Source organism: Carettochelys insculpta, chromosome 4 (genome assembly GCF_033958435.1).
Source record: "Carettochelys insculpta isolate YL-2023 chromosome 4, ASM3395843v1, whole genome shotgun sequence".
Lineage (NCBI taxonomy): Eukaryota > Metazoa > Chordata > Testudines > Carettochelyidae > Carettochelys > Carettochelys insculpta.
The window spans coordinates 73,103,815-73,129,465 of record NC_134140.1 but is presented as its reverse complement, the minus strand read 5'-3'; the positions used below and the strand labels follow the sequence as shown (position 1 = coordinate 73,129,465).

General features: G+C 43.0%; 1 protein-coding gene and 1 long non-coding RNA gene across 5 annotated transcripts in view; one reads left to right on the top strand and one right to left on the bottom strand.

Annotated features, from left to right (window-relative positions):
• The window catches only part of LOC142012582 (uncharacterized), a 96,795-nt gene extending 82,562 nt beyond the window's left edge, over positions 1-14,233 (bottom strand). Inside the window, exon 1 of the long non-coding RNA XR_012645403.1 lies at positions 13,889-14,233. This is a non-coding gene — a long non-coding RNA (uncharacterized LOC142012582). The remainder of the gene's footprint in view (positions 1-13,888) is intronic.
• Positions 13,395-23,105, top strand: APELA (apelin receptor early endogenous ligand). 4 transcript variants are annotated; one of them, XR_012645400.1, is made up of 3 exons: positions 14,914-15,127; positions 15,458-15,581; positions 20,710-20,721. XR_012645400.1 is itself a non-coding variant. In XM_074993072.1 (2 exons), the coding sequence occupies exons 1-2, from the start codon at positions 13,552-13,554 to the stop codon at positions 15,544-15,546; spliced, it is 165 nt and encodes a 54-aa protein (XP_074849173.1). In that variant the 5' UTR covers positions 13,395-13,551; the 3' UTR covers positions 15,547-15,581. The 4 variants fall into 4 exon arrangements, 1 of the variants encoding a protein (XP_074849173.1); XR_012645401.1 differs by lacking the exons at positions 14,914-15,127; positions 15,458-15,581 and adding an exon at positions 13,395-13,627 and having other exon boundaries at positions 20,710-23,105; XM_074993072.1 differs by lacking the exons at positions 14,914-15,127; positions 20,710-20,721 and adding an exon at positions 13,395-13,627.
• The last annotated feature ends 2,546 nt before the right edge of the window (positions 23,106-25,651 follow it).

The following is a 25,651-nucleotide window of genomic DNA, read 5'->3' as shown; positions in this document are numbered from 1 at the left end:
AATGCACGTACTACTGAGCTAGCAGTGCAAATTGAATTTAAACTATGCACGATCACTCCACAGAATATGAAATATTATTGTAAAAAAGGAGGATTAATGAATGAAGAAAATGATCTGATCAGTAGAATTAGCCCCTGATCCCAAATATATATCCATATGAACGATTCCTTAACTTGTTTGTTTGCTAGGACATACTTGCTAACCTCTTATAATCTGCAGTCCTGCAAGGACCATGAATGCGAGTGACTCCATTTAAACTAATAAGTGAGTAGACTATTCATATATCTGAAGGCTATAAAATCAGAATGTAAAATCAGGTCAATAGACTGTGAGCAGCCTCTGGTCTCAGTCCTGCAAAGAGTTATGCAAACGTTTGACCTGATGCACTGTGCAAAGAAACTGAGCATGTATAGGCTGTAATGTAAACATATCTGGCATAGGAGTTAACCAGTGGTGGGATATAGAAAGGGTAAACATAGAGTTCTCATATGAGCAAACAAGAAGAACTTCAACTGAAAACATGATTTGCCGTGCTATACAGAAAGTGAATATCCTTTATAAAGACATGTCCAAATGTATAGTAAGGATTCAGTGCGTGAATGGGATACACAGCTATTGAGAGACTTCTACTACCTAACTGAAGAATTTTTTTAAAAAAATAAAAGAGGTAATAAAGGATGTAGATCTATTGTATATTATCTTCCTTTTAATACTAATACCAAACATCATTTATTTCTCAAAATATGCAGAAGCCGCAAATGTGGACAAGATGGAAGGGAAGAGATTATATCTCATTTTGCAAAATATCCTTTAAAAATAGAGGAACTGCATTAGTTAGAGTTTCTCAGGGCCTTAGGCCACACAATTAGCTGACTATTTACTAGAGATCTGCAATATAGGAAGAGTATTTGCAAGCCACAAAACCCAAACAGAACACTGGGAAACTGCCAAATTCAACGATGTCTCTAAAGAAGTGATGCAATGTGTATTTCCTAAGGCTAAGTCAAATTTTACAGTGTGGCCTTATGTAACCCCTTCCACCTCCCACCGCCACACACATATGGCCCGCAGTGCCTTAGATTTTTATTTCTTTATTTAATTGTTTATTTTGTAATGATCATTTTTAAAAACATCTTTGGCTAGCATTGAGACTGAAGTCCGCCTTGGAGCCAGATGCAAAACTCTTTGCAGCCAATAGCAAGACTCCCATTGATTTCAGAGGTCTTTTGAGTGTGTTCTTCATCCACAGAACAGATACAGCATGAGCAGCAATCAAAATTCCACCTTTTCTCTTCCAGAAACAAACTCTTCCTTGCCAATACTTCCTGCCATTCCTCAACTCTGGAGGAACCACTCTTGAAAGATATAGCAGAAATGTAGCACTTTAAAGACTAACAAAGGGCTTATCTACACTTGTCCCCAAAATTTTGAGGAGTAAAGGGACTTCAAACTAGTGCAGGCACTTTGAAGCGACCACAGCTACACGCATGCCGGCATTTCAAAGTTTGACACTTGGAAGTTGCCGCGAGGAGAATTAGCCTAATGAAGTGCTGCATATTCACCACAGTACTTCATTAGTAATCTCCCATCACCTGATTAACGTGCCCCCTTCAAAGTTGGGGGCAAGTGTAGACCCAGCCAAAATGATTTATTTGGTGATGAGTTTTCGTGGGACAGACCCACTCTTCAGATCAATCTATTTTCCAATACATACCCAATACAGGTTCTGTATTGGAAATGAGATTGATCTGAAGTGCGTCTGTCCCACGAAAGCTCATCACCAAATAAATCATTTTGTTAGTCTTTAAAGCGCTCCATTTCTGCTGCTTTGTTTTGTTGGAATACAAACTAAGATAGCTATCTCTCTGTTACTTCTTAAAAGATGTGAAAGCATACTGCCTTCAGGCTCATATTGAGCCAATCACCATGGCATTTTAGCTGTCTAGTTTTGTCTCTTGATGAAGGCCCATTAATGCTAAAAGCCACTAGAGATTGATTAGAGACCATCTCCCAATTGGCTCATTTCTCATCAACCTTAAGGGAGCTCAGCATGTCTGCACTAGACAGCTATATTGATACAGCTGTGCTGCTGCAGCACATCTGAAGACACTATATGCCAACAGGAGAGATCTCTCCCATTGGCAAAAAAATAAAATAAAAATAAAGACTTCTGTGAACAGCAGCAGCTATATATATGAAAGGCAGAAGCTCTCCTGGTGACAGAATGTGCTCACAAGCACTTAGGTTGGTGTAACTTATGTCATTTAGGAGGTAGAATATTCACATAGGCCATAGTGAATACATAATAGGAATTAAATGCTTTACTATACAGAACTGCAGCTTTAGCCAGTGCCTTTTATGTTTATTTTATTTGGAACTAAACCTGGATACTTTTTAAGAAATAAGAAGCTCCTGCTTTTGAGAAGAGAAGTCATCAAAATGAAAAACATCATATGCCTCTCATCTGCCTTTGCAATGTTCTCCTCACCTGCTGTGTCAGCTGCAAAAAGACTGGCTTTCTTGCATATGGCAGCTAAACAAATGAATCAAACAGAAAAAAGAAAGCTGCTCGGTAGTTGATTGCAGCTGACTAAAGCCAAAATGATTCAATCCACTTTCTATCAGGAAAAAAGGGTTCAAGGAAAACACTGGAATGCTTTAGAAAGAGGGAGCGGGTGGGGGAGGCGAGGGGGAAGATTCATATGTAAAATACCTGCAGCACCTTGATACAGAGGTGGCAACTGTCTGCAGCATTTTGAAAGATTCAATATTTTAAACTGACAAGCATAGACTTTTAGAGATTTCAAGTCCTTGCTCAAAATATTAACATGAACACACCATACCTGACTCAATTGGGAAACTAAATGTCTTAGCGTTACTGCCTTATGGTAAAAATATTCCCCATGATTTGCAGCAATACTTGACGATTTCAATTAAATCTGCAAACCAAATTTGTCTCCAAAGTCAGCATTGTAAACAAGCAAAGAACCCAAGGCAGTCATTTGAAACTGTCTCTCAAGTAACTACTCTTCTTTTTACTCTCTTCCTGTCTACACAAGAAAATCACTAGGAACATCCTAACTCTTCCCCCAGTGAAAGTTGTATCTGCTAACAACTGGCCACATTCAGATCAGACAAAGGATGAGTTAAATAGAAAATATGCAGTGTTGTGTAGTCATACTGGTTCCAGACTGTTAAAGAGACAAGATGAGTTAGGAAGTATTTTTGTTGGAAAGAAACTGGTCCAATAAAAGATACTACTTCTCCCAGCTGGTGCCTTAAATAGAAAGTGTCATTTAGGAACTTAGAAGCTGCAATTTAGAAAAGTAGCTGAAATCTGTTGAAGTAAACTGATTTCATATAGATTTATAAAAAAATAGTTATTGTGTACTCGTTATAATTATTATTGGAATTCATTCTGATATTTACATAACAGGTTTCCAAAGCTTGACCAAAACTATTAAAATAAATATATTTTTTTAAATAATTGCTTTGTAGTCTTGTAACCACCAACAGGCAAACTTGAACTTGAGATCTCTGGACCTTACTACATGAGCCTCTACAGCCACAGTGTCCAATACGCTTCCCGTTCTCACCATGGCAACTATGAATTGCAGGGCCTGACTGCTGCGCAGGAGGGGTGGGAGAACCGTTCAAGTGGCCCTGGAGCTATGGACCCCACACCCTACTGCCAAAAAAGATTTTTGGGGACCATGTCAACCGCCCATTCAACATCCCAAATTCCAACCCCCTGCCCCCCCATGGCAATGAAATTTGGTGAGCACTATTCCCCATCCCCCATGTTGGCAATGTCTGTGTAGTGAAGAGGGAAGCCAAAAATCTTTTTTCCTAGCCTTTTCTATGCTCTGTCGTATAACTTTGGATCTCTTCACGCAGGGGCCTGCTGAGAAGACAAACTGCAGAGTGATCTGAGGGTACAGAAGCTGTATAATGAACTAGGAAGCCAAAAACTCTCCCCCACCAAATCTGTTTTTTCAAAACCTTTACTATCCTACTCTTTCTTCAAGCTTTGCATTGTCCCTGTATTATTTTCAGGAATCAGATGTACTCAATGGAGCGGGGACAGTGGGTGAGAAGACACATACCTGCTGCTTTTTATAAAATCTTTGACAATTCAGTTATAGCTACGGTTATAAAAAGCAATTCAGTTATAGAAGCAAAATATTTCAGTTAATTTGACAATCTTTGTTGATGCCCTGCTTTTCCTTCCTTCCTCCTGGAAAAAAAGGACGTTTGCTTACCACACGAAGGGAATGAGGGCAACACAATATGAGAAGATGATGTCAAATACCCACAACCACTTGCAGGGCATTTTTTCCCCCATCCTGCACCAGCAAAAAGACCCAAAGTGCTACAAGGATGTGGGAAAAGTTCCCACAATGCACTGCTGCAACAGTCTGCCAATTGAGTGTGGCAGCAATAAGGTGACTTTGTGAGGAACATATGAAGAGGTGAGGATAGTCAAGTTCGAATTTAAAAATCTAGCATTACAAAATCAATATTAATAAATTCAAATTTATCTCATAGTGTAGACTAGCCTCATTCCTTCTCTTTGTAAATAGTCTATCTGCCCCTATGTGGGACAGTAAACCACACCCAACAGGTAAATAGGTTACATGAACACCATAAGGTACGCTGAAGACAAACAACATATCATTGAAATACTTAATAATTTTTACTTTAAGTCACCCTAAAAACTAGGAGTAAGAGTAAAAAGAAAATTGCAATTATTCACTGATTTTTTCCCTTAGGAATTATTCAAAAGCTGGACTGAAATTAGCAACCTCCGCCGTAAGTAACCACATTAAAGATTATCTTGACAAGGCAAAGTTGTTGGTTTTTTTTGTTTGTTTGTTTTTGCTGTTCCATTAGGTGGTCATTCCAGACAGATTTTACTATGGTACCAATTATCAGTTGTTTAAAGATTTTCTTTCCTGAATCCTAAGGTGTGTATCATAAGATGGCTGCATGTTTGACGGTTAACATGTGAGGTATGATCAGATTCAAAACTACTATTGCAGCACCAAATGAGCATTTTTGCTGGAAGATTACTAGCTCCAAGTGATATACATGTCTGCTTAATTTGAAAAAGCTAAAAAATATGGCTGGTGCCTCCTGCGAAATAGATTTCAGATTACAAACCAGCATGAGAAGAGATTATTGCAGAAGCAAATCGGTGGTCATTCTGCAGGAGAGGGAGGAATATTTGTTTTTAAATGTTCTTTAGGGCTTTTTGTTGCTTTTTTAATTTGGATTTTGTTTTTCTTAGAACCAAATATGTAACAGACATTTTCTGAAAACTTTGTCACAAATCAATATGGCTCCATGTATCTTTAAAAAAGAAAAGACAATGTGAAAAAAAAATGAACAGAGACATTTTAAATTTACCTAAGAAGTCCTAATGTCTGCATTGCAGACCTCATACTTCATAGATAGTTGGGTCTAGAATCCAATACAAAAATATCAGTTCTGCACAAAGAAAAGTAAGAGACTGACAGGAGTGTGGTCCCCCAGGGGTTCCTTTCCTCTCTTCATGCTATGTATATCTGTATTTTCATAATGTCAAAAAGCCTTGGTCAGGAAGGAGGACCCCATTATGACAGACACTGAATGCAAGATAGTCCCTGCTACAAAGAGCTTACGGTGCACTGCTGCAGGGAGCCAACTACACGTAGGGCTTTGTCTACACTTCATAGTTCAAAGTGCAGCAACGGCAGCATTTTAAACTGAAAGCATGGCCATGGCATGAGCGCTGGGAGCAGGCCCACTGACAGGAAGGGTAAGGGGAACAATTTCACCAGGGCCCCATGTTTCAAAAGAGCATGGCTCTGAGGGTTGGGGGTGGAGGAATGGCCACGCCATAGTCTGGGAGATGCAAAGGACTGACTGGCCTTTGCCCTGCCACTTGTGTCTGAAGACCTGCTCCTTCTGGAGTTCACAGCTGCCCCCTAACTTGTCCCTGGGCCCCCGCTGGCTGTCGGCACCACTGGCTGAGAGAGCTCTCCCAGTGCTCGATGTAAACCACCTCTGTGAGGGGAGTCTCTCTGACAGCGCTGGGAGCTGCTGTAACCTGCTTCACCCTGGCACTTTCACAGAAGCACAGAATCACAGGGCTGGAGGGGACCTCAGGAGGTCATCTAGTCCAGCCCCCTGCTTCGAGCAGGATCAACCCCTACTAAGTCATTGCTTTATAGTGCTCTAACTTATTGTGCTTAGAGGAGTGTGTGTTTTTTCACAACCCTGAGCCACAAAGTGACAGGACTGTAACGTGCCAGTGTAGACTTGATCTAGGTCATACCTACCTGCTGGTTATATTAGTATCTTCCCAGTGCTCCAAAGGGAAAAGGAAAGCCACAGGTTTCTTCCCATGCCTGAGTCATACCCTAACTGCTACTCTTCTACGGCATCTTCAGTTTCAGCTCTGTCACTGGTGTCACATTGAAGACATGGCAAACAGGATGTAATCAAATACACAAAGCTAAGAAAAACAAGAAATGGGACCAGGGAAGAGATTCTTCCCTCCTCCCCCGGTTCTCTTTGATTACATACACCTTAAGCTACCAGGGGTCAGATGGGGGTGGGGCCTTGGCAGAGCAGGTGGTTGAGCCTGTACTGGCTCCAGAGGAAGCCAGCACCTACAAAGACCTTGAAAGAAAACTATTTCCCAACCTTAATTTGGCCATCAGATTAATTCTGTACACGTGTGAGAACCACCACAGTTAAGCAGTCTGCCTATGTCATGTACAAACTGAAAGCCAACTTTTCACACTTCGCCTAGACTTTTTGCAGTGTAGATTGTATGTAGAATCTGGCCCTTATTTGTACTGCCTCCAAATTCTGAATATGTATCTTTCCCCTCTGCCCCCGACCCAAAACAAAAACCAAAAACATATAGCAGAATATTAGCCAAGTGAATGTTTCGGAGTACAACATACAGCAGCAAGATGGGAGGAGGGACCAGCTCTGTCCCTAGCAGGGGCAGGGCCCAGGGCAGACCTTGGGGTAGACAGCCCAGGGGGAGCTCCCCTGTGCTCCCTGTGAGCTGCCCCTGCAGCAGCACACAGTGCCCCAGGGCATTTCAAGAGTTTGGCTGCAGTGGTAGGTGGAACTCCGGACCCCAGGACAATTTCCCTCTATTGGTGGACCTATTAGTAAGCAGCCTCCAATACATGGTTTTTTCAGGCCCCATGTGGTATGGACTGTAAGTACATTTTGGGAGGATGTTTAAACTCAGTTAAAGGCCAGCTCTTGCTAAAACACTTTCTAATGAAGTATGGGGCCCACAGTGTAGATGAAGCATAAGATATTTCAAAACCACATATTTAAGAAATACCATAGACTAGGTCCCCCAAGTTAAAATCCCACTATAGTGTTACAAGTTATTGCAGGAACGTGTATTTTGGTTCGGCTTTCTAGCTGAAGTAGCCTTTATGGCCTTGTATTAGATCATTTAAATGGGCATAATGGCCAATAATAATCCCAATGAAATTCTTGGTCTGAGTGCATATTTGTTGGGGATGACAGACCCCACACATTTTGTGTGTCCAAGCACCATTTTAAATTTCATTTGTTCAGACATTTTTTTTTGCTGGCATTTCCTCTCAAACACTCCAAGGCAGCAAACCACAGAAAGGTCCACTGGATTTTTGTTCGTTTGTTGCACAGCTCCTATGCCCTCTCTTGCTATGTCAGACAGGCTCTCCTGAAGCAGACTTTTTTCCTGGAGAATACTCAGCATCAGATCTTTTCAATCCCTACATTTTCATCCCTGCTAGTCTTGCAGAGCCAAATGCTTCTGGTGGCCAGTGGGGTTACTTCTGGCCCAGCCCACACATGAGCAGAATTATTAACCGAATTCCAATTGCAAAATCTTCATTTTTTCACAGACCCGTTTCATCCACTGGGTGAGGTGGCATGGCCACCGCAGGCCCTGAGTTTTGGGGCTACCTGTGGTGGCTGTTCCAGCCATTCTATGGACAGGATGAAGTAGGATTACCTGGGGCAGGGCACAGCGGTGTCCATGGCAGCAGCAAAATGGTGTTCCACACTCACCATGTCAGAGGCCTGAGCGGCAGCCTAGTTTGCTTTGCTGTGCCACATCCTCCCAGCCCACTGAGCCCTGCTTCTCCGTGGCAACAAGAAGCAGCCTCCACACCCAGCTGCCCAGGAAGAAGAGGGACTCAGTGGGCCAGGAGACATGGCAGGGCAGAGCTGGCTGCCACTCTGACCACGTGGTTGTAAAGATTATGAGCGGGGTTTGTACTACTCAGGTACGACCACGCTCATGACAAACAGGCATATCGTGTGCTCACCTCATCTGTGTGATTAAATAAGAGGGTTACTGGTTTTGTGTGGGCATGAGGGACAGAGATCACCTAAATTAACCACAAGTTTACCTCAGAAATTATCTTAAAAATCATGTATAATCATCATTTCCCCATAAGACTTCATTAACACCTATTGGCAACTGCCATAAATGCTACTCTATTTAAAAATCAAAACCTGGTGCAGTCTTCTATCAGGTCCACTGTACTTGAGGAGACCTGGCTTTACCATATACGGTCATCCTTCTGGAACTTTCTGAATAATAATGAGGACTGCCTATATAAGATTGCACCTCAGCAACACACTCACTCACTCTCTCAAGAGCCACAGAGCTGACTTCACTTATACTGCTGACATTTTGAGCTGCAGCCACTGCCTGAAATCACTTTCCTGTTGGAAGAGCATCAACCGTTGTTGCTCTGTTTGCCGTTCTGAGAGACCAGTACTCAAGAGAAAGCTGTGGAGTCACCAACTGCTGGTTCTGCGCACCCAACACCGCAGCGCGCCCCCCCTCCTGGTGCTGACTGGTGTGTTTGGCCAGCGTCGCTGGGACCTGTTGCCTACAAGTGCTGCTTTTTGGTGCCATTGCTTCTACAGAAAGCTTTGCCTGACGTGGCACCCTGCGCCAGTGCAGCAGGCCTCTCAACTATTGGCTGTATAATAAAGGTCTTATGCCCTGATTCCAGGGTTTTTAAAGCTGAAGATTATATCCTTTTAAATGCTATTTATTATAATTATTGTTTAATTGCTAGTATAGGTAGGCTAGCTAGTCTTAATTAGTTATCCTGGCATAACAATTACATTAATACTATTTATTTTATTTCTATACCTATCTATACCTACCTGGTGTCAAGCAAATCCTGCACTATATACCCCAGCAGTAGCATAGCACATCGACTGTGGAGAGGCTCTGGCCTAGCAAACCAGAAAGCCTAAAATCCCTCTGGCCTATAGAGCCAGGTATAACCCAGCAGTGGTTCAGCACACCACTGACTAAGGATAGGCCCTGGCCTAACGATCCAGGAAGCCCTAATACAACTCATACAGAGGTTTAGGGCATTTAGCCCGATACGTTAAAGGCTCTTAGCCTGACTAGGGTAACCAATCTCTATACACCTCTGGTGGGTATAAGGCACTCAAGCCTGTCTCAACCGGATACATATTAACTAATTTTTCAGTTATTCCGGACAGCTGATTACTGTAACCTCTGGCAACCAGATTCAGCAACATAGTTGACATAGTAAGTTACCAATGATGAGTCTTATATCCTGCATTTGTTGTTGTTGTTGTCTTTTAGTATTTTGTTGCTGCATGTAAAATAATAAACCGCTTTGATTAGTTCCAGTTTAACATTGATCTTGCACTCCTCAGTGTTATCTCATTTCCTGGGCATAGATATGAACTGAATTAGTGTCTGTCCGCACTTATCCTCACGTTACATCTGGGCTATTCCGGTCGGCCCAAGGTTAGCTGAGCGTGCTCTCATAGAATATCCCTACGAGGCATTTAATTCGGCCACCAATTTCCTTTTTTTCCTTTCCCATCGATTGCCTCGACAGTGGTGAGTGCAAAGGGAGATGACTTCCTGCTGTTGCGCGCACCGCCTCACCCTACCCCAGATAATCCCTGGCCTGGTTGGTCACAGAGGAGGTGAGGAGCAGGATGGGGGCAGAGTGGGAGATGGGTGGGGTCTGTGGGATGGGAGATTGCCTTCTGATCAGATTTTATCAGGTTACATAAAAATTAGTTTTGTAATTCTCAGCCTGGGAGGGTGGGGGTAGACCTATGGCCTGAGGCAACCCCCCGCCTCCACCACCACAAGTGTCCAAGGAGCAGGGCCCCAGGAAATGAGACAAAACAAATAAATATGGATCTCCATTTGTACAGTGATCCTTTGGAACATCATTCTGCTACTCACAGTGTATTAGATACTAACAAACTTCTCTTCACAACACCTCTGTGAGGCAAGGCACCATTATTTCCGTTTTACACACAGGGAACGGAGGCATTACAACCTCTCACATGTCCAGAATTGAGCTCCTATTGATCTTGTTGAAGTTGTGAGCGCTCAACAATTCTGCAAATCAAACCCCGGGTTTCTCAGGTTAGGCACCCAGAAAACAATGATCACCCTTCAAAAGTGTTATTTATGTTACCTGTCCAGCATCACAGAAGGACTTTGGCAGAAATGGGGATAGAATCCAGTTCCCCAGTCATTTGATCATCTTAACCATCCCTTTTCCTCCTGCAATTCTCTGCCTCATTACTGACAGCCCTTGAACTTCTGCAGCAGTTGAAGCAGGGATACTACAAATAGCATCCTTTCTTACCCAACCCTGATTGACCTTCAGAACACACTACAGCCTGCATACTGAATGATTCAGGGGTCTTATGGGAAAAATAGTATGTGATCATGTAGTTGAAAATGGGTGGAGTTATGTGCTTGCAATTAGTCAGAAAGTAAAACTGCAGTTAATGTTAGAATAGTGGAAACTAGAATAGGTTAATTTTTATTCATTTAAAGATAAGAGCAAGGCCTATCTTACTTCTATTGGCTGATCTTTCATAACATCAATATCAGACAATGCAGGTAGCAATGCCTAAAGTTAAGTTTGCATGACCATTTTTTTTTTAGTACAAGACCCTGCTTTTAGTTGTTTTAAACTTTCCCAAAATCAACCACTCTGGCTGAAGATTTTTATGGTTGGGTGTCTGCCTAAGACAGATTTTTTTTCTCCTCCCAAAAAAGTTTAAGCTAAAATATTTCTGCCATTTCTGAGAGCAAATTTAGATGAGAACATGTTAATTTGTCTACATTTTAAAAATCATTTCATTCCATACTACATACACATAATTAAGTTTGCGTTAAGATTGCACAGTTTTGAGTGACCACCAAGAAATAAGAGAGCTTAGAATGCAGTATATTACGAGGGCTCAAATATTTCAGTTACATCTTTAAATATTTTACTACTGCTCAAAATCTGTAGGTTCTATAACATGAAAGAACTGCATAGCCTGGGGAAATTGACAATGGCCTTTCTATAATTTTAAGTATTCACCTAGTACCTATCATTCTGAAATTTAAATGCTTTTCACCTCTAAGTCATCAATTTGAATTAAAAGCAGGTCAGTGCTGACTGAAAGTCATTATTCTTTAAGGGACTGTATGAAAAAGAAGTCAGACAAAGTATTCTAATTCTTAGTGAGCAGAGGTGTGGTCCTGTGGATAAAGCACTGGACTAGGATTCGTTTCTAATTCTGGTTCTGTCACTCATTTGCTGAGAGACCTTGGGCAAATCATTTCCCCTCACAACTCTGGGTCTTTTGAGAGTTCCAACTCTTGGGCAAAGCATATCTGACAATGCAGATATATACAGCATTTAGCATAAGTGGCCCCGATTTTAGCTGAGGCTTGCAGGTGCTAACAACAACAGCAGAAAGTTTAATCTAAAAGGGTACGGACTAAACGTATGGAGGGAATAAACTAAGGCCTGGCCTACACTTAAAAGACAAGCGATATACTGGTCAGGGAGAAAAAATAACACCTCACTGACCAATGCTGACTTAACCTTCAGCATCAATGCTGCTATTTTTCAACAGAAATAATCCATCAACAAAGCTATTGTCATCAGAAAAGGTGGTGGTCTGACACCAACAAGAAAAACTCCTTTTGGTGACATATACTACGTCTCCACTGCACTACCATAGTTAGCATCATTTCCACAGTGTAGGTATACCTTAACTTTCAAAGAGCAGTCTGGAGAAATTAGAAATGTCTGTCCTGTACCAGCGCTATGATTCTCTCCATCATTTGAGGACTTTGTTCTTTACTGCTGTCAGTCTCACACCTCCCTCAATAAGTTTCAACATTCAAGAACTCTTTGGATCAACCTGCAAGTTACATTTGTATGATCCAATCTTCTTTATACATACACACACACACTCTCTCTCTCTCTGTCATTCACATCCGATCGCAAGTCCCATAATGTCCTTTCTCATACAGAAAAGGATCATGGAATTGGGGAAATAGAAATTTTAAATAATCCTAGAAACTTCTTTAAGAGGGATTTAATTTTCTATTAAATGTAAAAGAATGGGTTTAAAAGTCTCTATCTAGTCTAACGGATATTTTTCCTAACTATGATACCAAGTCTGTATTCCACTCCCAAAAATCAGCAGGTTGAGAATAAATATAAAGATCATGCTAATCAAATTTTAACTCAGGCCAACATTTCAAAAGATATTATGTGCCTCAATAAGAATTTTGCAGGGTTATTACTTAGCACTGTCTTTTCACTAGGGCTCAGTGCAGCTGTGTTTTCATTGTACGAGATTGTTTCAGCACAGTTTGTTAAATGTAGCTTTCCATCACATTTGAGTGAAGACTATACAGCTCAGTTTTGTAAATACTTAACCTGTTTCATTTCCTCCCCATTTTCAAAATGTTGCAGGACAATTCATAATATCTCCCTTTCCATTTTGCCTGAAGAAGTGTCAAAAGACTTATAATTCATTCCAGGGTATTCGGAGCCACTAGGAACACTTGATGCTACAAAAGCCACTCATTAGGGTTAACGGTTTCTCGTTTCACTTTGAATAGGCAGCACTTTGCAGCTAGTTTAGAAGAGAAGGCTTTGGGGAGCAAGGAGGACCACGGTGCTTTGGAGGAGCTTAAGTTCGCGCTTCAGAACTCTTTCAGAAGAGACAAAGGCGGGAGGGGGCTTCCTGTTATTTCCAGGGCTTTCTGCATGTGGGACCAACATGGGCAATGCAGAGTTTAAACAGTTGCAAATGGAGGAAGGGAATATCGTGCCGCGTTTTACATCGCTCTCCCTGACTGGGTTGAATTTAAAGTGAATTGGCTCCATTGTTCCCAGGGCTCCCTGCCCCATATATATTGACAGAAGCTACTGTTTACATGGACTTTTCATTCTTTCCATTGTTTGCTTATGGAAAATAAGGGGGAGTGACCAAAAAGCGGGGGGAGGGGAGGGTGACAGAAAAGAGGGCGGCACTGACCACAGTGCAGAACCAGTAACCTTGTCTTATGTGATCATTAACCTTGCTGGAAAATGCAGCTGGCAGTTCATTCTCAAGCTTGTCAAAGAATGTGAGCAGAGCCACAGATACCGCAGAAGCATTTCAAGGACCGTTTGATTTGCTGCAAGTATTATAAATACCACATCTACTCTGAGTGGCTGCAAAATGAGATTCCAACAGCTCCTTTATGTCCTACTTTTTCTCTCGCTGAGCCTACTCCTTGTCAAAGGACAGAGGCCAGGTAAGAATGGTGTCTTCTCATTGCCGCGTGTTACTATATACACTTTATATGCATGCAGACTAGACAGCTTCTGTCTATTGCTAAGACTTTGTTTCAAACACTTAACAATGGTTAATTATTGCACTTGGATTGCTACTTGTTTTGCAGCATTTTTAAAGCCAGGGTCTATAGACACAGGTATAATAAATAAAAGAAGTGATCCATATACATAGTGTAATTATCAAGAGGTCTCAAGAAATTAGAGACGCTATATTTCCATACCTTTTCTCGTGAGAAAAAACCCGACCAGACAAATATTCCATTGGGTACAACAGCAGCACCTTGGCGTGCAGCAATCAGGGCGGTGAGCTGTGCTGATTGACTTGACCAGGCTGAATTTACGCCTGGATAAAATGAAGGAGAAAGGACGTGGAGCTGTTGAGACCCCTTACACCGGTGATCACTAGAGTGATACAGGTGAATTCGGCCCTTTGGGGAGCAATTCATAGCTAACATTTTGAATGCTGAACGGGGAAAGGGGGCACTGACTTTACACCCCCAGCCAGCCAATTTTGATTACAACTTCGCGCTGCAGGTCACCTCTAATTCAAATGTGTGAGTGGGGCGGGGGGAGGCAGAGGAGGGTTTAAAGAGGGGGTCTCACTCAGGGGGAGGGCCAGGGCTGACAAGGTCTGTTCAGTCAGGGAGGATGCGGCCCATTATCTGCAGTTAATGTGGAGTTGTGAACATCAAGAGAGGAGCAATCAAGTCAGGGGAGATGTGGATGTGGCCCACTGTAACCCTTGACAGAGACCCTCCCTCTTTAAACCCTCCTCTAACCCCCCCCCCCAATGCATCTGACCAAGCGGTCTTTGCCCACCACAGCTTATGCGCCAAATATCTGTTAGTCTCTAAGGTGCCACAGGACTGCTTGTTTTCCAAGACACAGGCTAACTGGGCTACCCCGGGATACTCAGTCAAAGCTGCTGGGTCTGCCTGGCTTGCAGCGGCGGGTCCCTGTGGCGGGTCGAGCAGCGCTTTCATGGCGCGGGTCATCGCCGGCGGTAGTAAAGTGGCGGCTCGCAGCGCTGTGTTTCTGGCCAGCCACTCGCCTCCTCCCCAAGAAACGTGACCTGCTCGCGCGCCAACAAGAGGGCACCAGAGCTCTCCGGAGCACGACAGGCGGCGGGGTGGCCCCGCACAGCAGCGGGACGCATTGGGCTCCAGCCCGCGCTCCGTTCCGGGCGCGGCCAGCGGTCAGAGCCCGCGGTCGGCTGCAGGCCTGGCCCTCCTTTTGGTGCCGGGGGATAGGGCGCCGCCTGCCTGGCTGGGGCGGGATAAGAGGTCGCTCGGACGCGACTGAGCCGGGCTCTTGGAGATGGCGACGTACCGAGAAGGGACCGGCTAGACACCCAGCGCCCAAGGGAGGGCTTCAGCCTGCGGGGGGTCCCGATTCAGACGGGCGCGTTCCACGCACGTGCTCAATGCCCGGGCTGCGGTGCCTGCTCTGCTAGAGCGGCTGTAAGCGCTGAACGCGCTCTCGGCGGGCGGCCAGGCAGGCGAAAGGCTGAACTGCGCGAGACGCGTTTGAGCCAAGGGCGGGGGGGAGGCTGCGAGGGGAAGAGCCGGGCACTGCGCTCCCCCCAACCCCGCCTGGTAGCCCATGGCACTTGCCAGCCAAGCCGACAGGGGACGCAGCGAGCGGGGGCGGTCGGTCGGCGGCGCCCGGGGGCTGGTCCGGCTGGCGGGCGGCGCGCTGGCTCAGCTCACGTGTAGGCGTTGGGCGACCGTCACCGCCGCGGTTTGCGCTGACCGCCGGGGCGCTAGCTCACGGCTCGCTCTGCCTTTCAGCTCTCCCGGCTCTGCGCAGGAAGCTGCACCGACACAGCTGCTCGCAGAGAAGATGTCTGCCGCTGCACTCCCGCGTACCCTTCCCCTGAGGGGCCGCAACCTGCCCTCGCTGCGCTGGAGTCAGGCAAGGGTCCTGCGCGGGGGTAGGGGGGTAATGAAACCCAGGCGGCGCCAAGGCGGATGCAATGATTAGTCCTTCTCTCTGCACCCCCCTCCCCGGGGCCAGGCGCTGCCGCGTAAGCATGTTGCCAAACTCGGGTGGCTTTTCCAAGCAGTTTGCCTTTTCCTACCCCACCCCAGCCATGGCAGTGGGGCGCCAGCCCATAGGAGGGGGTTGTTCTGAAAGCAGGGCGTGGATGGGGGGAGAACCTAGTGAAAACTGTACGTCCCCCACTGAAAACTGCATACTTCATTGAAACTCCTTGCCAGGGGCCCAGCTGTGCGCTAGGATTATGGGACTGGATTACAGTGTTTCCAGGAAGCTGACTCGACCAGCAATTAGCTCCTTTGGCTCATATGTTGTCCCCCATTAGTGCCCCTTTCTCTCTCCTTCCACAGCCTACGAAGGCTTGAGGCTGCTGTATGTGAAAGCTGGTTGAGCAGAAACCCTTCCCCTCTAGTTCTGGCCCCAGAGCTCTTGGCGCGCAAAGCTAACCCCCACTGTTTAGAAAGTACGGGCCAGGGATGAGAGCTTTAAGTTCTGCACTAAGGGATTTGCTCAAGCAGCTGTATTAGGCTGTAGCTTCACAAAAACAAGCAATCCTGTAGCACCTTACAAGACTGACATTTTATTTGAGGAAATGAGCTTTTGTGAGTAAGACTGGGGACTGCTTATTTCAAATGATTTGCCAGGGAGCTCTCATTCTTTGCCCTGTGTTCTCCCATCAGTAATATGGAGATACCACTTACCTACTTCAAAGGGGATTGTGAAGCTTAATTAATGTCAGCAAGGGGCTTTGAGCTTTTTAGATGAAAGACTATGCAAGTGAAAAACATTAGTGCTCTACAGTGGGTTACAGAATATTCATTCAAATATGTGCATTTTCAAAAGCATTCCACTGACTCCTAGAGTATATGGAAATATACTAGGCTCAGTATCAAAAAAAGATATGAAGGGAGGGAGGCAATTAGAATGAATGAAACAGTCAGTTTTGCATCTTTCAAATTCTCTTTTATAGACAAGGTAATGTCCTAGGCCCAGGTATGTCAGCATAACTAGTAAATAATGACAATCTGTACTAGGAGCCAAGAATTTTCCATTTGCTCAGCATTGACAGTGTGTAAAACAAAAGACCAAAACAGAGCTTCTGACAATGCCATGAGTATAATTTGTCTTACAGAAAGTAAGACACACTGTACTCCCAAAACAATCAAAGGGCAGTCTTGTTTCCATATTACCACCACTACTCAGTAACAATTGGCCTCATTGGCTTGAAACAGGAAAATTGCAAGCCTAAGGAACGAGTATGATCTCTTCAGAATAATTCCAGATTTAACCAACATTGCACCAAGGCAGCACCTAGATTATTTTCATGGTGCAGGTTTAAGAACATGGTCATATTTAATCATGTAAAGGTGTTTAAAGAGAGGTCTACATAACTGGTGCCTCAGTACTGACCACCAGGGCACACCTACCTGCCTTTCAACAGGAGACAGTCTAGACAAACTCCCTCGGTGTCAGTATCAACATAACCAGCTAAGCCATCAGATCAGTTCACTCAGCAGGCAGGAGCTAAGTGAACTGAATGATAGCAGGGACAATAGAATTTAGTCTGGCAATCAATAGGGAGCTTATAGAGTCACTCAGGAATGACTTGTTTCAGGTCTGATTGAAACAGTGAACTCAACAGCCCTTCCCCCTGATCCTGTGTCTATAGAGTAGAGACAGTCTCGGTGCAGACACACTGCGTTTTCTCTAATGTGCTCCTGAAATAGATGACCATATATTTGGCTTCAGATTGCACAGTCTTGGTGATAAAGATGCACTTACTGCTTTTTTTATTCCTTTCCTTCACATACAGTATATCGATTTGTTAACTAAAAGCTACTTTCAAAGTTATCTTCTTTCATTCAGGGAGCTGATTTCTAGTAACAAAGCCAGTGATGTAGCCACAAAAAAAAAGGTGGGGGAGGGGTTGGGGGTGCATTACTCTAACTCAATCAATTTGAGAGACATTTAAAGACAGACAGTTACATTCCTGTTCAACAAAGCTGTTTAGGGGGCTTGATTTTGAGGCTGGGGCACCTGAGAGGTTGAAGCACCTGCAGCTCTTAGTGATTTCATCTAGAGCTGTGAGTGCTCAGTGTTTCTAAGAAGGAAAAAAAAAAAAAAAAAAAATCAGACTCAATACCTTAACTAGGCTTTATTTTTGTGTGCACTTTTCCTTTCTAGTTTTACGCAGAAGGCATTTTTGCATATTTACTAAAACTAATTTAGCATCTTAATTTACAGTGGCATCTAGAGACCACATCCATAACCAAGACCTCATTATAGCTGGACATACCTATAGTAAATGCAGTTTCAACTCCAGAGTTTACAGTTTAAAACAGACAAGACATACAAAACAATCATTACCACCCCCATTTCACAGATAGAGAAGTAAGGTCGGGACTTAAATGATACAATATGGAGTGTTGCGAAACCTTACTTTTAGGTGCTCTGAAAATCATTGGGTCTCCAAGTCCCAGTGTGGCACCTAGGCTCTCCATACAAGGAAAGGGGAGAGAGAGATGCTTTAGAACGGGATTCATAAAAGGCAGGGAGCTGTCTAACGTAGCCAATGGAAGATGTCAGACACATTAGGCCTTAAAACAATTCAGTTCTTGTAACACCCATCTCAGGCACCTGCCTGCCTCTAAACAGGATACCCAGCAGAGGTGGCAGCTTTCCTTAAAGCTCAGCTTGGTAGGGCTATGTCTACACTCAGAGAAAACTTCGAAATGGCCATGCTACTGGCCACTTTGAAGAATACTAATAAGGTGCTGAATTGCATATTCAGCACTTCATTAGCATGCCACCAGCCTCAGCACTTCAAAATTGCCACTTTTTGCTCCCATGCGGCTTGTCCAGATGGGGGGGTCCTTTTTCAAAGGACCCTGCCAACTTCACAGTCCCCTTATTCCTATCTGGATGAGCTGCGCAGGAATGAAAACCGGCAATTTTGAAGTGCCAGGGCCAGCGGCATGCTAATGGAGGCACTGAATATGCATTTCAGTGACTCATTAGTATTCTTCAAAATGGCCATTAGCACATTTCTCTAAGTGTAGACACAGCCTAGTTGAGGGTATGTCTACACTACGCCAGGGATTGATACACCAGGTGTCAATTTATTGCACCATTGAAGATGCAATAAATTGATCTTCAAATGTGCTCCCCATGGCACTGGTTCTCCAGCAAAACAAGAGTAGCTGACATCAATGGAAGAGCTGCCCCTGTCAACCTTACCATGGGGAAGGTCCTGTGGTAGATATGCTGACTTCAGCTATGCAAATTAGACTCAAGGTAAATGTAAATGTGGACAAGGCCTAAGGTACTCAACCAGGGTGGGGAAGGCCCCACTTTCAATTCTACCCTGTGCCTGATGAGAAGGTGAATACTGTAATCCCAGGTCTGCAGAATGCTTCATACTTTCTGGCTCAGTTACTATTTAATTTCAATAGAAAGGGTCTAAACAAAAGACATCGGAATAGCCTTCCATCTACTCTATAAGCTCCCTATTGATTCCCAGACTAATTATTCTATTATCATCAGGGCACTCTGGTGAGAGATCCTTGTTCATATCCCTTGTCCTCATCTCTCACATCCCAGCTCAGTGCCCAAACCACTGGACTAGCAGTTCTGAGGGAAGCCTCTGTTTCCTTCTCTCTACTCTTTTGCACAGAGTTACATTTAAAACACTGGCAGCTGCGCAGTTGGAACTTTTTCACTGCACTCACTACTGGCACAGCATGGGGTCTCCCCGTGATCCACCTGTCCCAGAGGCAGTAAAGAAGCTGACAGAAGAATTCTTCTGTTGATTTAGCATGTCTGTATACAGGGTCTTAGGTCAGTGTAGTGTCCCAATCTCTCAGGGATGGGGGTTGTTTTGACATATAGATATGCCAGTATAAGTTTCCAATGTAGACTAACCCCAGGTGTGCTCTAAGTAAACCACTAGATCAGGCCTTGAAGGTGAGCTAGAAGGACTGGCACTTATCCTCCCTAATCTGATAATCCTACTGTGTCTTAGATGGGAGACAAGCAACAGAATTACCAGATTACCTAATAAAATAAACTTGTTAGTCTTTAAGGTGCTGTAGGATGGCTTGTTTTTTGTGAAGCTCCAAACTAACATGACTACCCTCATCCTAACATGACTACCCCCATGACTACAGAATGCATGCTCCAAGGCAGAAATTTCAGCTCCTATGAGCCCTCATCTTTCACGTCCCATGCTAGTGGTTAAGCACAAGACCATACCGCCTTCTATTTAACAGTCTGTTATTGCAAAGCTCATCATTTGTTTTCTGGAAACTGAGTTCACATTACAAATTGTCTCCAGTGAATCTGAGAATTCAGTAGTTGGGATCTATTAGCCTTCCTTACCAGACCACTTGAAACACAACTGAGAGACTCTACAGGCTCCTCCAAGCCTACGCAAACAGCAGTGCCTGTTGAATGATTTACTTATTTAACAGATTTAAACAAAATGAGGTCCATTGGGTGAATATCTACTGTTTACCTGATTCAAATGAAGCAAAATAAGCAAACTATAACCACTGTATTTAAGGGTATTGGCTTCTACTACAAACACCCTGTTCAACCAGTACAAATAAAAAACAAACCCGAGAAGAAAATCACTGTTTGCTTAACCTTGATTTTTTGTTGTAATCAGGTACTCCTAATTAAAAAGGAAAACATGATGGGGCATGTGGCACCATAGTGAAAGAGTGACTTACATTCCTTCCTGTCAGAGGTCCAGAATAAAAAAAAAAAAAAAGAAAACCTCTCACACTTCACATCTCCTTGCCACAAGGCATCAACAGACATGAGGTTTCTGATTCATGCAATCAAAATAAATGCAATGAAATTCTGGTAACTAGTACAAACAAAAACCATGGTAGCTTTGCAAAGTCAATACGTGTTCTTCTGTGTCAGAACACAGGGAGCTTCTGAAGATCCATAGACTTCTTTAAAGATTAATGAAATTGGCAGTGCAGTGATTTTTAAATCTAGTGTGATTTTTGCCTCCCCAAACCATGCTCTCTAACAGAAAGAAGAAAAGGAGGAGACCAGTCAAGAAAATGTGATGTGATGTGATAGCTGCAGTATGCTAATCACTACAGGTGTCCACGGATAAGCCATCACCACATTCAGAACCTTATCAGATGCCTACTGGAACAACTTCACAGGAGTTTCAGATTTCTCTAGGATGGGAAAAACAAAGGAATCACAAATGACCCCTTTCAAGAACTTTGGAAAAGTCACTAGTGCCATAAAAAGATAGTCTTTCTTTTCCACACACCAACAAATAACTTTATGGATAATAGCAAACCACTATCACTCTGAAGTTTTTTCAAAAAATAAACCAGTGTTATGTCTTAGAAAGTGCTAATGTTAGTTACCATTCATATGTGCCTGTGTATTTCTATTTAGATAGAATAGTGAAGAATATGAAAGACTATTTAATAGTTCCATTTTATGAACAAATATATGGATTCTAACGTTTATGGTGTTACTGGATGTTTATATGTAGCCATAAATATGCATTTAATTTTTAAACTTTCTTAATAATCTTAAAAGTATAATAGACAGTTGTAAATGCAAATTCATTTATGGGTAGAAAAAGTGTTAACTGCTAACCTCTGGTAGGATGAAGAGTGTTCTTTTCTAAAGTCTAGGCTGAATCCTGAATGTCTTAGCTCTTTTTTAAAGTCACCTTGCATACCACAAAAGCATCAAAGTAAAAGCATGATCTTTGATTGTTATTTATGTTTAGAAAATTCCTATGTGGCTGAATATTTTGTAAAAAATTATATGCACTTCAATAACGTTGTCTTATTTTAAATAAACTTTGTAAAATTTTTTACTTTATGTGTAAATGATTCTGTACCCAAAGAAAAGTTAAGAATTTGTCTAACTTTTCTAAATATCATAAGGGATCAATGTAAAAAACGTTTCCTACTCAATTTTGACAGTTAAATAAAAATCAGTTATTCACTTAATACACTTTCAGCAGATTTTTTCTCCCCAATTTTAATTTGAGTTTTGAAAATAAAAATAATTCTAATAATGGTGGTACATGGAAACAAATTATTATGATCTACTTCCATTTAATTTATAGGACAGTACAGTCAAAGCACTATAGTTTCATGTCCCTTGATATGATAATGTGTAGGGCAGTCCTGAGGCAGGAGGGGAGGGCAGAGCAGGCCCTCCCTACCCATGCTTCCCAGGCCCCCTCCCCAGCCAGGGATTACCTGGGGCAGGGGTGGGCAGTGGACAGCAGCAGCCACTGCAGGGAGGTCAACCTCCCCACCCAACCCCCGTCCCCCAGCCTCCCTCCACTCCATCCCCACGCTCACCATGCAGTGCCCAGCAACTGCCTCCTAGCCACCCATGGAGAAGTGAGGGTCAGTGGCAGGAGGCAGTGGTGGAACAGAACAAGTGCCACTTGTTCCACGGGGTGAGTGCAGGGGAGGCAGGAGGAAGTCTAGGACAGGCTGTGGCTTTGGCTGCTGCTACCTCTGATTGCCCTTGGCACCCGTGCTGTGCCCCAGGTAATCCTGTCCATAGGATGGCTGGGCAGCCACAGCAGGGCCTGGGGTGGCTGCTGTACCTCATCCTATGGATGGGACAACTCTGACAATGTGTTTTGCACTGGGCTGCAGACATGATTTCATATCTCTAAATCTGAAATAAAGGTGAGTTGTTAATTGTGCTGTAACTGGCACTGGGCCTTGGAAACAAACTCTCCTACAAATAAAATATCATTGCCCTATTTTCAGGCAAGCAGCAAGTGCAGCAATCAAAGAACTGTTTCTTCTTGCAGAGTGAAAGCAAAAACCAAAAAATCAGCATTAACTGATTCCCGAAAAGGGTAACAACTATGGTGCTCAAGTTAAAACGCAGGAAGTGGTAGTAGCACTGTAGGAGAATTAAGGATATTAGAAGTCCAGACAGCAGTGCAGTGGTGCTAAGGCAGGTTCTCTAGGTGCCATGGGGTACCAGGGTATGTTATGTGCCAGAGGCAGTCAGGGAGACTCCACATGCTTCCTGTATGCAAAGCCCCACTGTAGCACATAGAACCACCTGTGGGCTGCTCCTGTGGCTACCACACTCCCTCCCATACCCAAATGCTCTGCCCCAGCCCAGTGAAAGTGAGAGTGGGAGAAAGCAAGTGCCAGGGGTCAGGGCAAGGCTGTTCAGTTTTGTGGAATTAGAAAGATGGCAACCTTATTTGAGCTCAAATCCCACTGAACTGAGTCAAATTGTTCATCTGCCTTGGTGTTAACAGGATTACAGCCAGGGTGTTCATCTGAAGTATTGGACATGCACAAATGGAAGCTGCTGAAAAAAGTCAGAACTCAATTATGTAAGGAATTAACATAATATTTAGTTTTCCAGCTCCAACGGTCAAAATGTGGGTTTTTGAAACCAAAATCAATATCGCAAAACAGAAGGAATCTGAGATTATGTGGGAGGTGGGACCATTTAACAAATTTTAGCAAACTCAGTTTCATCAAATCTTTAAAATACATTAGCTATTTAGAGGGGAATACAGAATCATTTAAAAAGTAAGCAGGCTGTGATGAGAAATAGCACAATAGTATGTTCATAAGTGATAAATAATTCTTTCCTTTCAGTATGGAAAAGGAAATAATAGAAGACGAAAGTGTGGTGATGCTTCGCTCTCTCTCTCTCTCTCTCATTGTCCAGTAACAAGTAAGGTAGAGGCAGTTGAATATATAAACTAATGCATTTTTGCCAACAGCAGCACAATTCTGAAGCAAAAAAAACACTAACGTACCTTTTTACTCAGGAACAGTATCTAAATGTGTAGCTAAATCCAGTGGTAGTGGTGCTTTTTTGCGTGTCAGGGTTAGACTGTTGAAAGACTGTCAGCTGAATGGCTTTATTCCTTGATTACTGTTGATTAAACTGAGTTAATCCTGAGCAGATTGCATACTCATAACATTTTGAAAGGGAAAAGGTTTGGTGAAAAGTTTATTGCTAAAGATAATTCAAGATACATTACTAACATTTAGACAGAAAAAATGTATGTACTCTGCAGAAAGGCATAACTGAACCAATTTGTACTGGGAAGGGTTTGTTTTTTTTTTGGTCAATGAAAATCTCTTGTTGAGTGCTTAGAACATGCTTAGCATACATCAGCAGTACTTCAAACAAATAAACTATAATAAAAATATTAATAGAATATGTGCATTTTGGTGCAATTAGGCTTTTATATACTTTCAGCACAGTTTTATAGCACTATGTTTTTCCTGGAGAAATAGACACTTTAAAAATCCTGAAAGGCACATTGCATGTGAACCAAAATACATACAATAAAGTAAGTTACATACTTCATAACCACCAGTTCTGTGTTAATGATTAATTCTTAATTGTGTTCCTGCTGTCCTGGTTATGAGTTTACAGATCCCACTTTCTTAAGCCTCTGGCCTGCAAATATTTGTGCCTGTGAGTAGCTGTGTACACAAACCTAGTGCCAGCAAATTCTGGAGCTACTCACGTGCATAAACTTACTTGTGTGTAAGTGCTGTCAAGGCCATGCCAAACAGTAGCAGGGTAAAGAAAGATTTCTAATTAGCAAAGTGGGACAGGGAATGCTGTTTGTAATCCATTAGATGCCAATCTTGTCCAAACATGGAAACTGCCTCCATACTTTTCTCCTGGAGATTTGTCTGCCCTGGTTAAAGTAGTAATCCAGAACATGATCACTGCAATCGATTATCCTACCATGATCATGTTTCACATGAGCTCAGGTGTTCAGCTGGCTATTCTGAATAAATTACAATGACATTCTGCCTAACCTGGCTATTTCCAGTGTTTTCAATTGTGCACCATTAAACAGCCAGTATGTCTTGTCCCAAAAGCGACTGCACTTCAACAGCACGTGAAGTGAGCAGCATAGAAACTTAAATGCAGGAACAAAGAATTCTATGTAAATGTAAAATGCAGCAAAAACAAGACCACCTAGACCACCTGATTCAGACAAGGGCTTTGAGATTTATTAAGCAGTGATTCAGTGTAATTAGTATTTCTCCACACAATGGGCATGCTACAGTACTTTATGCTGTTTTCTTTTCCCATCCCTCATTTGTGGTCATATCTGTATTTTTAGCAAAAAAGGACAGAGAATTTGGTAGCCAATTAAGGAGGACCAAACATTTTGTTTTATACTTTCAGAAAATTCTCTGAATTTGTGCTAGGGATGTAAAATCCCATTTAATTAGTTAACCAATTAAACAGAGTGTGGGTAGTCATGGTGGGGAAGCTCCAACCTTCCTGGGCTGGAGCAGACTCCCTACTGTGGAAAGGGGTTGCTCTAGCTCACTGGAGCACTTCCGCCTAAGGCAGGCCCTGCAGGGCTGCTCCAGCCCGTACCAGTTAACTATAACTGGTAAGCCTCATCTGTTGTAGGGCAAGACTTAGCAGTTAACCTTTAACATCCCTAGTTTGTGCTGGTGGAGGGGGAATGATAGACATTCCTCTTTCACTGGTGAACACTAGACCTGAGTACTTTTACAGTCATTGTTCTATCATCTGGCTCATTGTGGTAATACATTTCATGTAAAGCCTGTTCCCCTATGCAACTGACTGCAGAATCATTTTATTGTAAACCCAAAAGAATAGACTATTGTAGGAATTTACAGCCATTTTAGGTGTACAAATTTTTTCAGAGAGGGTAATGAGACTGCCATAACATAAAGGCTCAGAAACAAAACAGCAAATTAAAAGAAACCAAATAATTTTAAAAACATACCTTTCAGGTGTATAAATCATGACTGTTGATTTTTTTATGTTTGTCAATTTATCCTAGGCTTGTAGATCTATATGTAATAAAACAGTAACAGTTGAAAAAGCCCTTAGAGCCAAATCTTTAAAAGGTATTTAGGCAACTAGGGGAATTTTCAAAATTATCTGGATACTTTCTGTCCCAGGGCTCCCCCCAGGCTTTTTGGAATTTGTCT